The sequence below is a fragment of the Camelus bactrianus genome, chromosome 19 (genome assembly GCF_048773025.1).
Source record: "Camelus bactrianus isolate YW-2024 breed Bactrian camel chromosome 19, ASM4877302v1, whole genome shotgun sequence".
Taxonomy (NCBI): domain Eukaryota; kingdom Metazoa; phylum Chordata; class Mammalia; order Artiodactyla; family Camelidae; genus Camelus; species Camelus bactrianus.
Genome location: NC_133557.1, coordinates 15,513,554 through 15,531,602, shown reverse-complemented (window position 1 = coordinate 15,531,602; position 18,049 = coordinate 15,513,554). Strand labels below are relative to the sequence as shown.

At 43.1% G+C, this 18,049-nt stretch overlaps 1 protein-coding gene across 4 annotated transcripts in view; it reads right to left on the bottom strand.

Annotated features, from left to right (window-relative positions):
• The window catches only part of DHX35 (DEAH-box helicase 35), a 63,085-nt gene that overhangs the window by 24,793 nt on the left and 20,243 nt on the right, over positions 1 to 18,049 (bottom strand). For all 4 annotated transcript variants that reach the window (XM_074347271.1, XM_074347272.1, XM_074347273.1 and 1 more), the window contains 7 exons: positions 13,825 to 13,929; positions 11,822 to 11,883; positions 10,910 to 10,979; positions 9,055 to 9,114; positions 4,050 to 4,162; positions 2,866 to 2,962; positions 1,836 to 1,994 (listed from right to left, as the gene is read on the bottom strand). In XM_074347271.1, the coding sequence (XP_074203372.1) occupies positions 1,836 to 1,994; positions 2,866 to 2,962; positions 4,050 to 4,162; positions 9,055 to 9,114; positions 10,910 to 10,979; positions 11,822 to 11,883; positions 13,825 to 13,929 (666 nt within the window). The remainder of the gene's footprint in view (positions 1 to 1,835; positions 1,995 to 2,865; positions 2,963 to 4,049; positions 4,163 to 9,054; positions 9,115 to 10,909; positions 10,980 to 11,821; positions 11,884 to 13,824; positions 13,930 to 18,049) is intronic.

The following is an 18,049-nucleotide window of genomic DNA, read 5'->3' as shown; positions in this document are numbered from 1 at the left end:
AGCAAGGATAACAGTTATTTGTTTCTCTTCACTTTGAGTAAACGAATCAAAATCCTAAAAGACTTAAAGATATTTCCGACAGTGTAGCATCTGTGAGAGGCAGTTTGGTATGCTGGATAGAACATGATGAGTTTAGGGTCAGAGCACCTGGGGTTTGGCTTCTCCCTAAGCGTGGGGCCTTGGACAAGTTACTTAACCTCCTGAGCATGACTGCTCATCTACACAATGATGTTTACCCTCTCCTGGGTTCTTGAGAAGATTAAATGTGAAATATGCCTGAAGTGATTAGATCTTGGTACTTGGCCCAGAATAAAGATTCAACAAATGTCAGTTTTTACCTTTTGCACAATTCAGTAAATCACCACCTTGGACGTGTCTAGTCATTTATTTGCTCCCATTCTAACCGTTTTCTGAGGGTCTGCACTTTGCCAGGGCCTCTTCAAGGTGCCAGGAATGTATGATGAACAAGACAAGCTCCCTGCTCTCCCAGAGTCTACATTCCAGTGTGAGTGTCTGGGTGGGGAAGTACTGAACATAAACCAGAGTGACAAATACTAGGAAGGAAATGCAACAGGGAAATATTTAAATATTATGGAGTGCTCAGTGTATACATTATATGTAATATTATAATAGCGGAGCCTGCTACTTCAGATTAGATAGCCAGGGAAAGCCTCTCTAAAAGATGATTTCAGGCTGAGACCTGAGTAACAAGCGGCAGCCAATCCTTTAGAGATCCAGGCAGAGGAAGGAGAAACCGCCAATGTGGCCAGAGACCAGAGTAAAAAACAAGATAAGATTAAGAGGGAGGCAGGGACCAGATCATGCACGGTCTCTGGGCCACGTTTAAGGGGTCTGCATTTTGTTCCACAGGCACCAGGCGCTGCCCCTGGAGGGTGTGAAGCAGCAGGAGACATAAATGGCACTTAGAACATTTTCCGAGAACATTCACATCAATCATTTCATAAAAATCTTCCTACCATTTTTATGTAGAGGAGAGTCAGGAGTTTATGCTATAAAACCAGCCATCTACAAGTTACTCTTATTCATGTTTACAGCTGAGAAAACCGAGCCTCGGGGTTGAGTAACTCATCCCAGGGCTTCTGGTGAGTCAGGCACAGAATCCAGGTCTCTTGACCACTGGCTGCAGCTCATGTTTGACGGGACAGACTTGAGTTGCTCCAGCCCAATGGCCAGGAGGCCATCCCTCACCTGCTGTTTTCTCTGCCACCTGCAAATAAACAGCCACTCTGAGCCAACTTCGGGTCACAGGAGGGAAAGCAGAGCAAGGCCCAAGGAGACCCTGAACAGGAAGCAGACTCGCTGCCAACTGGTTCCTTCAAACCGATGCTTCTCCCCAAGCCTTTCCCCACTCCAGTTTCAAGGTTAAATATTTTTAAGCCACACCTTGAAGTAATTGACTTAAACCGGCTCTCTAGGCAAACTAATGCTTAAAACAAATGGTTTAGCAACCATTTTGCAGTAACTAATCTAAAGCTCCTGACTGATTATGATTACCCATCAAGACAGTCCTTTAAGCCAAGGTCATGCTGTGTGATGGAGAAACATGAGACATGAAGAAAGGAAGCAGAGAAGTTATCTACTCTGACAATTACCGAACCTTCTGTGGGGCAGGTTTAGAAATCTTTGCAACTCATTATTTATGGCATGCTTCTAGATCTGCTGCATAGAAACATGGGCCTAAAATTCTCAAAGAAACCTTCCTATTTAGCAAGTTTTACTTCAATTTAAAATACATCTTTCCAGCAGATGGCAAAGGGACACCAACATGATTACAGACGGCTGCAAACACCCTCAGCCCTTGGGGTTAGTCTCACCTTTCTGACACTGCGTGACACCCTTTCAAACACCTTCATCTGCTCAAAGGAAGGCAGTCCTGCATACATGGGGAGAACCCGGAGGTGTCTCTTCATCCCAGTCCGACCCAGTGCTCGAGCCTGCTCGATCAGCATAGACACGACAGTTTCCACCTCTTCCTAAAAACATTGACCCAGGAACCAAAGAAACCAAGACCAAATTGAAGCATGTCATTTTACCATACGGCAAGAAGATGAAAGCTGGGATCAGGGTTTTAAGTGTGGTCAGACTCATGACTTTCAGAGCCATCACGTTCCACATAGGGGTGGTATTTAATCAAATGCTAACAAACAACGGTGTCAGTGGGGTGAAAATTCGCAACAGTCAGGTTAATTATTGAAATCTATACTATCTGCAGTCAATAGAAGAATCCCCAATAAAACAATGACTATTTTACTGAGCTTTTTTAACGCACTGTGTCAAACAGCGTGGCGTACATATGGACAAGCTGTGGCATATAAAATCGCTGTAAGTCTTCCCTAGAAAAGATTACTGAACAATGGAAAATGTTTGACAGTGGAAATGATTACAGCTAGAGGGTAATTCTGAACAGAGTTACAACCTTGAGTGAGCCTTTGGGCTGTGTTCTCCCAGTGATGTGCCTACTTGTCCCCCCAGGACGAGCTGCAAAGGTGTCACCGGGAGAAGGGGATGCAGCAGCAACACGGACGCACAAATGCACCTGATGCAACGTTCAACTCTGGTATCAAAATGGCCCATTGACCCAACTTCCTAATTTACTTTGGAATTAGCTAATAAATTTAAAATACATTTAACCCTCTGCAGACAGAACGGGCAGGAGCTAATGACTCTCTGGCAATTGAGTCACTAGAAGAATGACATCAAACTAAACAATTTTTTATGCAATTAAGTAATCACAAAGTACAATAAAACATGAAATCAATGGCTAATAAAGTAACAGGCCTCTGTACAAATTTTGGTGCTGTCTTAACGTGTCTGTTCATCAGAGAAAAGGTCCAATGGAATTACCTGGCCAGTAAGAAATGCTAGTATGTCTCCATCTCCCTCTGTCTGGTGAATTTTCATCACAGTTTCTACAGCTGATTTGATATAATCTGGAACAGGACTGAAAAGATGCATGAGATAAATTCATCGCTAGAACGTGCTCTTTAATTATAAGTCAATTACCCTAACAATCTGGCAGCGAAGCCTTGTGAAAGGTAGTTTGGGCCTGCCCAGCAGATAATCAGTACAGGAACAATTAAAATAAATATTCATTCTTTTTTTTTCTTTTTTTAAATGCAGCATTCAAAAACAATCCATAATCACACATAAACTATGATTTTTGGCTTCATTGGCTGAGACATAAAAGCAATAAACCCGTGCAAATAGATGTGTTATCTTTTTTGGGGCGGGGTAGTTAGGTTTATTTATTCATCTATTTATTATTTTTAACGGAGGGACCAGGGATTGAACCCGGGAGCTCGTGCATGCTAAGCTTTGCACTCTACCACTGAGCTATACCTTCCCCACTAGGTGTGTTATCTTTAGCATGCAAAGATGCCTGGCCAGTGAAACTGGGGGCTATGGTCCCAGTGCTGATCCCACACTCTTTCCAGTTCCCCTCCTGACCCCTGGCAGCATGTCTGAGATGGGTAGGTGGAGCTGATGGGTGTCCTGTCCTGCCAGAACGACTCAGAAGTCAAGCCCACAACTCTCTGGATTTATCCATCACTGGCCCAAGCTCCTGGTCTTTGTCCAATGACTGGGCACAGGAACTAGGATGACCCCCCGGCCCCTGTCTGGGGAGGCTCCTCCCAGAAATGAAAACCAGGTCTTGCCAAGATGTAGAACTGAGAACCAAATGATTCAAATCACCAACACTGCCCCAGCTGACAGTCTTGGAAAGCCCAGTTCTGAAAACTACAGAGCCCTCTTCCCTGTGACCTTGTTAGCAGTTTGCTCTTTCCAGCTGAGCTGCTGACCACAGATTCATAGAAACCTGCACTGTCAGTATGGGGAGTTTAAATTCAGCAGTGATACTGAGCAGAGTTCCAGAACACCCTATCAAGGACAGGAAGGACAAAACACGTCCCTCCTCACCAGCCTGGCACATCGCCCTTGGAGCCGTGAGCAGGTGCAGTTGCTTCTCGTTCCACAGAACAGGCCTCCTTGTCTAACTGCCCTTGTTAAAGATCCAAGCGTCATCAAACCTTTGCAGATAAAAGATGTCCACTGGAAATGTTCGCCCTTCCACTGTAAGGATCACACACGTATCCCTGGTTGGGTCACTGGTGTCATTTTGATTAAAGAAATCCCGAAATTTCTAAAAGAAAAAAAAAAAAAAGAATCAATTCTTCATTCCTCTCAAAAACAACAACAAAAAAGGTCCACAGTAATTCACGGAAAGAAAGAAAATGATACAAAACTGAAAGAGCAGAGGATAGGGAGTAGGGACTGGATACCTATAATACAGACTAGGAGCTACAAATAATCATTAAAAATCATATTTTTATTACTGCAATTGTGGAGAATCACATTTCAGTGATGGACTCTTTATGGAAGATTTAATGGAAATAATAAAGGTTAGACTTTCAAACTGCATTTAGCAGTGTATCTGAGTCAACATGAAGCTGTGGTATACTTACCCTATCCCACACCCCTCCTGTATTTTATTCAACTGAAAATTAGGTCAAAAGGCGTGATTCAAGTTAAAATACAAGTTAAATCAAGTTGGTGCGTAGTTCTGATCTGGAAAGCACAGCTCTGATCACACAAGTTGTCAGTTTATAAAGGAAACTTGTACGTCTATGAGCAGTAGGTACGCTCCTGGTACCATAGCTGCAGAACTGTATTGACTCAAATTCTCCCAGTAGATTTCAGGTCACTTGATGGCAGGGATGGGGTCCTCTCCATCTGTACATGCCCTACAGGAGGTAGCACATGTTTTGCATGGGGAGGATCACCAATTATTCACTTCTCTGACACTCCTACTCACAGGACCCTGGCTCTTGGCAACTATCTTGAATGGGTGGCCGTGTCCTTGTCTGTGGACTTGACCACCAGGCCTGCAGTCTACAGGGAGGCCTGGCATGAGAGCTCTGGCCAACAATGGGGGAGAGAGGCTCCACCGAAGATCTCTGCTTTGGGGAATGTGACCCCAAGACACAGAGAAGCTGAGACCGAGAAGAACTGAGTGCCCATCCTGGTGGGAGAGTGTGTGTTGGAGGGGAGCTGATGCCCAGCTGCGGGGGCCCACACAACCTGGTAGGCGGAGGGCGCCATTATCTGACTCAGTGGCCTTCCCGTTCCCAAGACCTGGCTCAGCATTACTTTCTCTTCTCCTAGGAGGCCTGGTTATGTGATCACGTGGCTGTCTTCTTTACTCCCCCAGGTACCTTCCCTAAACATGCCCACAACTGCTCCTGGAAACCGGGAGCCGAGGGGTGTACCGAGGAACTGCATCAAATACAAAGTGAAAGGCTAGGAGGAGTACTTCTAAAAAAGTTGACTGGGTGGAACTACAGAATACTTAAATGCTTGCTACATGTTAACCTCAAAGCTGTGTTTGAGAAGAGGAAGCAGAGACATAGAAGTGCCTCAGGCCAACAAAAGAACTGTGCTGTGCTGGGAAGAACAAGCACCACATGGCACCTCTCCACTCCTCCTTTTGGGTAAATTCCCTTCAAGTGACTTCAGCCTTCCTGTGTCTTACGGTGTGCACAGCACGGCACTCTAAAAGTACTGCACAGACGAGGGAGAAGAGACTCCACCCCCCCCCAAAAGTGTGAATAATCCAGGGAGGAAGACGTGCAAAGAACCAGTCACAACATAAACTGAGGCCCAATGACTGGACGACCAGAAAAGAGCTGTGAGTTACAGTCAGAGAGACGGAAAGGCCAGTGCTGACTGGCTGTCGGGAGGGCTTCCTGGAGGTGACAGTCTCCACTGGCTAGGCCTTAAAGACTGAGGAGGATGATCGCTGGCTGGGAAGGAGAAGAGGCAGCCCTTCCTAGGATGACAGCAGAATGGAGACGGAGGTGTAAAAAAGCCCCTGACAGCGGCCGGAGCCCAAGGTCTGAGGAGGCCTGCATCACCTCGGAGCTGGCCCTCTCACTGACAAAGTAACAAACTGCTCTCTACACCCTGCAAGGCTGTTGCTCCTCAAAAGTGTGGGGGACTGCGCTTGGCACAGGTCTGGCCTCAATGGCACTCAGCAGGCAGTCATAGTGGTCCCGCTGAAGTGGCTCAAACGTCAAGGATTGGACCCCCAGCAGCCATGCCCACCCTCGGCCTGTGCAGAGTGGCCCCAAGTGGGCACCTGACCCCAACAGACCCCAAATTCCTTCTCTAGAAATCTGGAAAGAGAAATTATTCTTTCTTCAAGTAGCTGGACCTGTGACAAAAAACTATGGGCAGTGTCAGCCATCATATTTTCTGCCATGTGAATGGAAGCCAATAAAAGAAAAATAATACCACGTGGTGCGATGGTCGATGGTTGACAAATACTTCGTACTTACACCCGGTCATGTTCTATACCTGCTGGCTTAACTGGGCTGACGCTAACAAAGCAGCTCACCCATTCAAGGCAACTATTTGATCGGCCCCCGTCAAACTCTGCCTCTACCTCCCAGCCACAGACACTGGTGTCCTCACCTGCAGGCTGGGCCACCTCGGGCTCAGAGTGAAACCAGAGCAGGTGGCATCTATCCCTTCAGGCAGTGGAGCTTGGAATGAGTCTGTCACCCACAGATCCAGCAGCTGGAGGACCGGGGATGAGTTCTGGCCACCCTGGGCCTCTGGGTCAAAATGCTACCTGAGCCACACCCTGCCCCACTCCCACACACACACTCACTCTCTCACCCACGGCAGTCCTTCCTCCCTCATCCTCACTCTCTTACTCTCATGTGGGAACTCACATATCACGCCCCACCGGCACCCACACCCACCCACGTCCCCCCACACACATACTGAGACCTCCCCTCCCCCACAGAGGCAGTGCTGTGTGAGGAAGGATGAGGACATGAGTGGCCTGAGCCCACCCCAGGCCCCGCTGAATGCTGCTGACATCTCAGCAGCCCTTGTGTCCTAGCACACCCAAGGGATGACACGTCAACTCCGTCCCACTTTCCCACTTGAAAAATCACTTCCAGGAAGTCCACCTCTGTCTGCCTTCTGTCTGTAGGCAGAACGGAAAGAAGCTGTTTTTAGATCTCTGTGCCACACCAGAAGACAATGAAAGGCAGCTGTAAGCAACAACCAAGTATTAACAGTGACTCTAAGAAAAGACTTGGACATTATAGTTTTCAAACACTATAAAAACTATCGGGAACAATTTTTAAAAGGGGGGGTAGTGACGAAGATGAGATGTAAAATGGAGATGTTCTGGGCAACTTGGCCATGGAGAAGGCAACGAGAGATGAGGCCAGGCTCAGTCCTCAGAACAGCACCCCTGCAGGGCTCCTGGGAAAAAGGCATGGGAATTCATTCAAGGGCGCAACAGAGAGCTTTAACGCAAAACTTATCACGGGCAGACCTAAGACAACAGACTCCTGCAGCCCGTGAGAAGGTCTGAGAAACAAGCCAGGGGACACGTGCAGACACCTCTCTTAGCCATGCTGAGTTTTTTCTCCCTCCAAGCTGTTGTACATCCCAGAAGCCACAGGGAGACCAGGACCAGGCCCTTTCCATATCTCAGCTGCATGACAGAACTGGCCTTCTGACTGGTCTTTCCACATCTGTTCTTGTCTCTTCCACACAGCACCCAGAGTGATCTTCCTAGAACTCAAGTATGATCAAGTCGCTGCCACACCTCACACCCTGCTGGAGTTCCTGCCCAGGTGCGGGGTGGAGGCCTTCCTCCTTTGTGTGGCCTGTAAGGCCTTCTGTAATCTGACCACTACCAGCCTCTCCATTTTAATCTCCCATTGCTCTCATTCCATCAAAATTCATTCAAACCAAAGCACCCTCTCTGTGCCAGACACTGTTTTAGATGAAAGGGATAAAATAATGAGTAATACCAACAGCGACCCAGTCTTCATGGTGCTCACACTGTAGTGATGGGAGACACACAACAAGCGAACACTCAGATATGCATATAATGCTAGCTAGTGGTAAGTGCTGAACAGAAAACGCACGGAGAGCAAGAATGGAGAGCGACAGTGGCACTGTTTAAGACAGCAGTCAGGAGAGGCTGCTCTGAGAGCTACTGTCTGATCAAGACTGGAATGAAATGAGTGCAAAGCATCTGGGGAAGAACGGTCTGGAAAGAGGGTCCCCACCCACCCCTCCCAAGAGCAGAAGCATGCTTAGCTTTTTCTGAGGAACAGCAAGCTGAGGCTGCAGGATAAGGAGATTAAGTCAGAGACGTGACTGGGGGCAAGTCACCCCCAATAGGGCCCGGTATGCGAGGGAAGACGCCCACCTTCCACCCGACTCACAGCCCTTTGAACACACGGCTTCATGCCCCCGTGCTTCTGTGCAAGCTCAGGATGCCCTTCCCGACTCCTGCCCATCTGGTGAACTTCCGTGCATCTTTCAAACCCAGGTAGGATGTCCCTCCTCTGTGAAAGCTTCCAGACATGCCTCAGCTGGCTAGAGTGGAGCACCCCCTCCCTCCTTGGCTGTCTCAGCACCTTGAACATACTCAACCGTAAACATTTATTTACGTGTCTGCTTCCCTGAGAAGTTGGGGAGTGCGTTTCTGTGCTTGGTGTGTGTGTGGGTGGATATATATAAAAAGCGGTCAAAAGTGTTAAGTTGAACTGCCGTTTGAACTAAACTAATAGTTGTTAAGAGAAAAACATAATATAAACTGAGCCATAAAAAAATTATAGCCTGGAAATTATTGTATGTACAGGGAAAACTTCAACTATACCCCAAAAATCTAACTATAAATGCTATAGTCATAAATTCAAGAAATATAGCCTTATTATAAAAAGAGTAATAAAAAGCAGCTGCCTATGTGGGGAGAAACACAGTATCTAGAGAAACAAGACAAGTAGGTAATAATGAGTGCAATTAATTATAGGCTCATTTCCACCCACAAGCTGAAAAGGAGTATCCTCTGATCACACAGAATCCAGGACATCAGATGGCCCCATAAGGAAGGTAGGCCATCATGCCAAAGGAAGCTCTTGCTAGAGGTAACTCCCCAAGGCCACGTCCAATAATTCCAGTGCTTACGGTGGACAGGAGGAGAGGGGGAAATGCTCATACCTCTGCATCCAACGTGGCTGAAGCCACAATCAATCGAAGATCCCCTCGCTTTTTCTGAATCTAAAAAAGAAGGCATTAGGAAACAATGATAACGTGCAGCACTTACAGAGGAAATTATTCGATATCTGAAATTTATTACAAAATAATTCAGTGTATTTTTTTGTGTGGTGGGAAGGGAGCTTACAGATGAAATCAGACTGACCACAAGTTGATAACTGCTAAGTCACCAATGAAAAGGTAGTTTATTATACTATGCTAATTGTGTGAGTAATCAAAATTTCTAAACTAAAAAGCTAAAAAAAAAAAAAAACAAAACGCAAAAAAACGTATAGAGAGTATAAAGAAGCTTTAAGACCTCAATTTGAATTTGCCAAAAGTAAAACCATGTTTTCCTGACATTTAGGTCTCTGGAGAGTTGGAATCTATGTATATACGGTTAAAGTATGAAAAAATACATGAAAAGCAAACAAACAATAAATGATAATGCCAAGACAGAAATACGGACAAAACATATTAACAGTTATTCAAAGAAACAGCTGATCAACAGGCATAGGAAAATGATCAAATAAACTACAGCAAAAATATGTAACAATAATGAGATTTTTTTTTTTAGATTATTTTTTTCATCCATCACATTGGAAGGATTTATTTTCAGTGTTGGCAAAGATTCAGTCAAACAGGGCCCCTTATTATATTGTTTCTGAGAAGGTAGTAACCTCATGCGACAATTCCTCATAAGTATCAGAAAGTCTAACTCTTTGGCCATAAATTTGGCCACTATTTTGGAATAAAATAGTAATGAAAATAACAATAATGATAGCAGCTAACATATACTAAGTTATATGCTATTTCAGGGTCTCTGCATACAGTTGTATAGTATGTACACTGCACAAAGATGCCTGACTGAGGTGGCTATGGGCCTTTGAAATCCAACCCACCCCCTCACCCAGCTGTGCACATCTTCCCAATGGGGGCATCTTTTTCTAATTTGCACAAAGGTACCTAGTCTATTTGTGGCCCTGTGCCAGGCGCCATTCTAAAAATTTTACATTATCTTATTTAAGCCTCACAACAAATTATGATATAGGGCAGCAGCTCTGTCTAAGAGAATTCTCTTCAGTGATGGAGGGGTTCTGTCCAATGCAGTAGCCATTAGCCACATGTGGCTATGGAGCCCTTGAAATATAGCCAGTGTGACTAAAGAACTGAATTTTGTATTTTATTCTATTTTAACTAATTTAAATCTAAGGATGAAACAAAACCGGCCATGGGTTGTAACTGCCAAAGATGCATGGGCAATGGGGGTCATTAAAGCCTGCTCTCTAATTTGGGGAATGCTTGTAATCTTCTATAATAAAAAGTCAAAAAAACAGAAAAGAAAAGAAACAGAAAAGCAAAAGATTTAATTACAAGGGCTCTCCATGCAACATTATTTAAAATACTTCAAATCTGGAAGTTGTACAAATACCTAACAGTAATGGAAAAGTCAAGTACTCTATGGGAGAGACATGATTATACAGCCATTAAAAATAATGTCTTCAAAGAATATTTGATGACACAGGAAAATGATCTTGATGTAATGTTAAGAGAAATATGCAAGATACAACTTAGCACATATAGTCCAATCCCCATGGTGCCAAAACAGATGCATGTACACACAACAAACAGACACACAAAGAGAAAAGAAGGGAAGGAAACATACCAACATTCCACCAGTGATTTTCTCTGAATGAGTAAAATTATGAGTGATTTTAATTTTTTAATTTTGTTGGATTTTCTAAATTGCTACAATGACTTTCCTAATCAGACAAACAAAACAGAAATACACAAAAGAAGTCTGGCAACAAAGCTATACCTTTTTCAGCAAACCAATGGCAATGTCGGTGTACAAGGTCCTCTCGTGGGCTTCGTCCAGCATGATGGCACTACAGTCAGAAGGAAGATCTCAGTGAGCATCAAACCATCCACTGTACAAGCCCATCCAGACCATCAAAGGGACCGCTGGGTATTCAGCCCCAGCGCGATCACCTTGTATCAACAGTAAAGCTAAGTTAACTTCCCTCTGACAAAGAGGTAACTCTTAAGTTAACAGAAATGGTGACAGCAACATATCTTGGTGAAGAAAATGGTGTATTTATTGCTATTTTTAAAGAGTTTTCCCACTCACACTGGATTCTAATAGTATGTAATACATGATTTTAAATTATAATATAACACATAACCCCACAGAGCACATAAAATCAGAACAAGGCCCAACTGCCGGAATATTGTTAAGCTGCAGAAAACAGCACAAAGAGGCACGTGATTGCAGCTGCATCGCATGTGAAACAAGAGTCAAATGTGACATCCTTTCCCAGGATACCACAGCGCCTGAGTGGGACAACTGGAACACCATGAGGGGTGGACAAAGACAGTCAAGAAGAGGAAACGGTAAATAATTATTTGGGCTCTGTGTTTTACATTCAACAAAACACTGCCCAGTTCTGTGCCGTGACTCTGGTAACCATCCATCCTGGAGCATAACAGACGCGAGATAAAAACAAGTCAATGGACTGTACAAACAGTGACAGGGATTTGCGTGTGCCCAGTTTTGACTGCCTGTAAATTGTGGAAAAAAACATCAAAGGTCACAACAGCCAGAGACAGGAGAAAAGCTCTGGGAAAGCTGAGCGTGGTTGCGAATCCCAGATATCAACACACCTACTTTTCAACCGATTTGTGCACTTTTGAAACTTTAGAAAAATTATCACAGGAAAAACACATTTACCTATATTTTGTTAACAATGGATCAACCATCATCTCCCTGACCAGCATTCCATCAGTCAGAAACTAAAACACAAAAACACAAAGTTTTAGAAATAATTCATTTACACTGTGTATGAATGATTTTTTTCTTTAAAAAGTTCAGGTGCAACTAAACAAATACAATCTCATCACCAGTGTGTGGGCAAGACAATTCCCACAAAGGACTGTGAAAAATGCCCCAACACTTTGGTTATCAGCCAATGGAATTGTTCGCAAACAAGATTTCGAACGTGGGACCCTCGGCTAGGGCTTGCAAATCTGTTAGCAAAATTTGACCTGCATTTGCTCTGTGAGCATAGACTAAGCCCCATTTCCTCTGAGCTGTACCACTGGTATTGCTGATGAACAGGCAGTGAAGACAAACCTGTCTGCCCAGGGCTATGCCATGAGTCTGAGATCACTGTTCCTAAAAGGTCCCAAAGGTCGCAGACTTGCAGCTCTTGAGGTTACTGACTTCAGTTTCCACTGATGTTATTTCAGGGAGGCTGGATAGGGTTGTGGTTAAGAACACACGCCATTGTGTCTGGCTGCTGGGAGTTCAGATCTCAGCTCTACATCTTACTAGCTGTGTGAACCCTGGGCAAGTTACTTCCCTCTCTGAGCCAGATTCCTCACTTGTAAAATGGAGATGATAAAAGCATCGACCTCCCAGGGTCACTGTGAGAATTAAGTGAGACAGGACATGTAAAGTGTTTCGCCCAGGCCCCAGCACACAGAGAGGGCCCAAGAATGTCAGCTATTAGCATTAAGGAGTAATGAATGTTTATAAAATGCCTTTGAAAAATGCAGTAACAACTAAATGCTGTTACTCTCATCCAAAAACAATTCAGTACTTTAATAAAGCTAAACATTTTCTTCACATGCTGTATGTTAGTATTTTTACTCGGTTTTCTTTTTTAAAGCAGGATGCATTTCCATCGTATTTTTCTTGGACCTGACACAAGCTGCCACATATACACGTAGGAGTGAAAGTGAGAACTTGCCACCAATGACAGACCACCGGGCAAGAACACCAGCCAAGAACTGAGAGCCTTGAAATTACCACCCAATGGAATACAACGCTTTTCATGACTCTCTAGAATCATTTGGTTGTGTAATTCACTGAAAATTATCTAAAAATTAGCTAGAGTAAATACATCTGACGGTATAGAATAATCCCTTTACTTAGCAAAATGAATGTCTAAGTTAACAAAATACAGAAATTCAGAAAACAAGGTCCACATGTTTATAAATCAGTATGTTGTTCATTTAGCTCATCTAGTTATTTTCAGCTTTCCTCTGCTGCAAACTGAGAGGTCACTGAGATTCTATTGACCAGTGTTCATTTCATCAGAGCATTTTCATTCATTGTTTACAATACCATCTGAGGAGACCTTGATTCCAGCGCAGTGGTAACAGTGGACACTGCTGAGTTGATTGTACACTGATTACTACTGATGCTAATTATTTAAGTAGTAGCGATGAAGCCAAAGAACACACACATAAAACCCATTATCATGTGAAAATGGGAAAGTTCTGATCAATGAAAATAACACTTGGGAATTCTACACCTTACCAATTTATACTATTTGTCCCTGTTTTTAAGTCTTTTACAGGTAAGCGCCTATATTTAGACAGCTGTGTGGACTGGTGGAAACACAATAAAACACACACGAGAAAGGATTGCTTTGAGTCCTGGTTCTATCGCCAATGGGCATATAGTCTCAGGCAGGTCATTCGCCCTCCCAAGTCCTCGACCTCTTCATTTGTAGAACCAAGGGCTCAACCCTACTTCCTCCCTGGGCTAAGATGCAAGGACTCCGAAGGAGCTCTGTACTTCCCAGCAGACTAAATTCCCTGAACACCAGGATTTCATACACTTTCTGCCACCATATCAGTGCCTTAGCAGCGACAGCTGCAGGTTTTCAACTCCCCCCCCCAATAATCTTCCTTATTTACAACAGGAAACGCAGCTCAGCAATTCACCTTAATTCTCGTAGCCAGCGGGTTGGTGCAGTCGTCAAAGCGGATGCAGTAGCCCACCTCATGGCCCAACACTGCACCCCTTTCCTCAGCTACTCTCCCTGCAACCTTTGGGAAGAAAGATCATGCTGAAAATAGATACATAGAAATTACTGTCCAGAGCATTTACTATGGAAAATCTAAAGGTCATATTTTTTAAATAGCATGTGAACACAGTGGAAAATGAGAAGAAAAGGGGTAGGTTATTAGAGAAATAGTGTGATAACCTTTGCAATCTATTAACTTTATATATCTCACCCCATTGGATAATTGACTTGAGGCAACTTATAAGAACAGTAAATATGGAATAAAAATGGAATCACGTAAAAATGTTACAGATCAGGATTAAAGAAATTATAGATGAAATTCAAAAGATCAAAGCCAATAAGAAAATTTTAAAAATGTAAATACGTCAAAGTTATTTAAGTTGAGCCACCAATTCAGCTCTAGATTTCCTGGTGGCCAAAGAAAAAGGGAAGCAGAAGAAATTACAAGATTCACCCTGTTCCTAAAGCTTTCTTTAGCATACCAGCTGGGACAGATTTTCGTGTCTTCATGCCTTGAAATAAAACACCTTCCACTGGACCATGAAGGCAAGGGAACAAGAATGATCAAATTCAATACTAGGCCATGCATGTTCATTTTCTCTTTGGAGGCAAAAGAATAACATTTCCAGAGCAAGATAATCTAAAACAATTTACGACAGTGTCCCAGTTACCAAAACTGTTAAAAAGGGAAATAAAGACAAGAATGCAGGTTAAAAAAATGTATAAGGTAGATGAGAAGATTAACAAAGGATCCAAGTTAACAATAATAAAGTAAAAGTAGAAAACAAAATACACATTATGAAGACCACAGACTACAGATACACTTTTCACCTACCAATATTAGACAAATAAAATGTGAGGGTAGGAAAGAGAAAAAAGAATCCAGTGGAAAGATCTCCCACTACTCCAGAGAGCCATTCAAAGTGTATTAACTCATTAATAGAAAATTTCTGAAATAATGAACAAATATAGAGGTGGAAGAGCAATACTGCTTATAATTTAGTTCACCTTGAAAGAAGATTAAGACTTTAACGTTCATAATGTAAACTACTTAACTGAAAAGAAGCAAAGGGAAGCAAAATTACAGGCGTTTCCTGGGGGCCCGGCACACGAACCAACCCTCATGCTTCCTATCTCCTTTCACAGGTGAGGCGACCTCCCCACAGAGTCCCTCGTCCTGAGTTTGGAACGTGAGCTGACACAGGTGTCCGGAGGCAGAGCTTCCAGCTACAGCCATTGGGACCGCAGCAGCCCTAGGCCCAAAAGCCCAGAGGCTCTCCACACTCAGCTGTGAACCTAGCACGCCTGCTGTGTGTTATCTGATCATCAGTGTTTAAGAAATTGAAGAGCAGACGAGGACCAGAAGTGGCTCTGCCCAAAGACTTGAAATTGCAGATCTGGTTGGCCAAGACAGACTCAGCCATCGAGCAGCTGGCGTACACCACAGAGTCTTTCAAAACACCTTGTGAAACTGGTAATTCACCCTACGCTGCTCTACCTCTGGAGGTTCTATTTCCCCATAACCAGTATTTCACCGGGACAGTTGTTACTGTTATGTTTCAATTTCAACCCTACAGATCATTAAATTAGAAATCTTGAAAAATAGTACAAATAGAGAATATGTGCAAGAGATACTGGAGCTGATGGGGAAAATCACCTTGTAAGAATGAACTTTTTTACAAACCAAAAAGACTCACAGACATAGAAAACAAACTATGGTTATTGAAGGGAAAGGGGCAGGTAAATTAGGAGTTTGGGACTAGCAGATACAAACTACTACATGTACAAGAGATAAACAACAACTATATTCAGTACCTTGTAATAACCTATAATGAAAAAAAATATGAAAAGGAGTATGTATAACTGAGTCACTATGGGGTACACAAGAAATTAACACAACACTGTAAACCGACTATACGTCAAAAAAGTTATATATATATAACTGAATCACTTTGCGTCATACCTGAAACTAACACATTGTAAATCAACAATACTTCAATTTAAAAAATAATAAATAAATATAACAAAAAAAAGAATGAGCATAAATGAATCGACCTCTCCATAAAAACATAATCATTTTATGAAGCCATATTTATTCTTATTATCTCACTATTTGTATACATTTGCTATAAAATGTATTCTATTTTCAAATTCATTTTTAGAAATTTCATCATGTATGTTCACATCACTGGACATCTGAAAGGCCATATTCTACTGGTTTTTTAAATAGATTTTTACCTCTGTTGTTTCAATTCTGCTTCCAATAACCTCATCAATTATACTGGATAAATATTATCTTTTCAACAGAAACAAACAGAAACAGGAAAAAGGAGATCAAAGGCACCTCCTAAGTACAGGTGGTGTGGTCCAAGCCTTCACAAATTATATCTCACTAAACATGCACAAAGTCTGGGAGGTGGGCAAGAGACCTTCCCTTTTACAAAGAAAAAAAACTGAAATGAAGCAGGCTTAGAGCTTGCACTGAATCACAGGTCAAGGCCGGGCGCGGTCTTGAAGTCAAGCCCGGACCACATGAGTCCAATGATCATACTCATTAAGGAACTGCCTCTCACGGAGATCAAGCAACGGCTTGTGCAATCTGTTCTTAGGCTCTGAGACTGTTTTCGGATTTTAGTCTGCACACAAAGTGCTTTTTGAGATGTAGCATTTCAAACTTGACAGCTCTATTAATACTACACGGTTAATTTATACACTTTTGTTCTTTAAGAGAAAACATGTGGTTTCATGGAAATTATCCACGGCTACAAATTTGGAACTAAAATGCAAACTGATTAAGAGCTGGGATTCCAAACCTCAAACAGAAAAAATTGCTCAAATGTTTTAAGTAACTGAAAATCATCTTTCATGACATAAAAGGTTAAGTCTAACACTGTAGTCTAGCTGCCATTCTTTCTATTTTTATACACACACATAAGACTTGGGAAATGTTTATCAATAGTTTCTAACCTGAAGACAATTAGAAAATGAACTCTGGGGGAAAAGATTACACAATAATTAAAACTTGTACAGAGTGAAAATAACTCAAGGAAATAGAATTTCTTGTCCAGGTACAGATGGCAAAATAAAGGCATTCTGGCCCCCACTTCCCTCTCTCAGGGCTAATGTAAAACAACAGAAGAAATAAAACATTATTATCAACCAAAAGCTCCATCTCCAAGGAAGGATGGAAACAGGCACAAGCTCAAACAATAAACTAGGAAGCAAGGCTGCCAAACACCGTGAGGTCCAGGCCTCCCCACAACCAGAGCCAGCTGCTGGCTTCCTTCATGCAAGTGTCGCCACCCTAAAAGCCAGGGCTGACGAGCCCTGTATTAGGAAGACAAGAAGCGACACTGTGTTCAGGCCCAGGGGGCACAGGAAATGCCTCAATGGAGGCCCACTTTGACAGCGAAGAATCACAAAGGAAGGGGAGATGAAGGAGAAGGCAGGCAAATTGGACAGCGAGTATAAATCCCAAGTCAGAGCACCCAGAGCACCTTACCACAAACTACTGCAGACCTCTCAAATCACTGAGGAGTGCTTGACCCGATCCTCGGCCTCTGACCCCTGAGCAAAGGACAGTGAGAGACTGGGGAGAGGCAGTGCATTATCCAGACCAGCGCAGCCAGCAGATGGGCCACTCAAAGATGAGTAATTACCATAAAAGTACTAACCCAGCCCATTGCATTAAATGTAACCAAGAAAGAAGGAAAGAAAGGAACAAGAGCAAAAAAGTAGTTTAAAAAGAAACTGTAAAAGTATTACCCAAAGGAACCAGAGTAGAATTCAGCCAAAGAAATTCAGCTGCAAAGAAGTTTGGTGCAGCCACTATGGAAAACAGTGTGGAGATTCCTCAAAAGACTAGGAATAGACTTACCATATGACCCAGGAATCCCACTCCTGGGCTTGTATCCAGAAGGAAATCTACTTCAGGATGACACCTGCACCCCAAAAATGTTCATAGCAGCACTATTTACAATAGCCAAAACATGGAAACAGCCTAAATGTCCATCAACAGGTGACTGGATAAAGAAGATGTGGTATATTTATACAATGGAATACTACTCAGCCATAAAAACCGACAACATAATGCCATTTGCAGCAACATGGATGCTCCTGGAGAATGTCATTCTAAGTGAAGT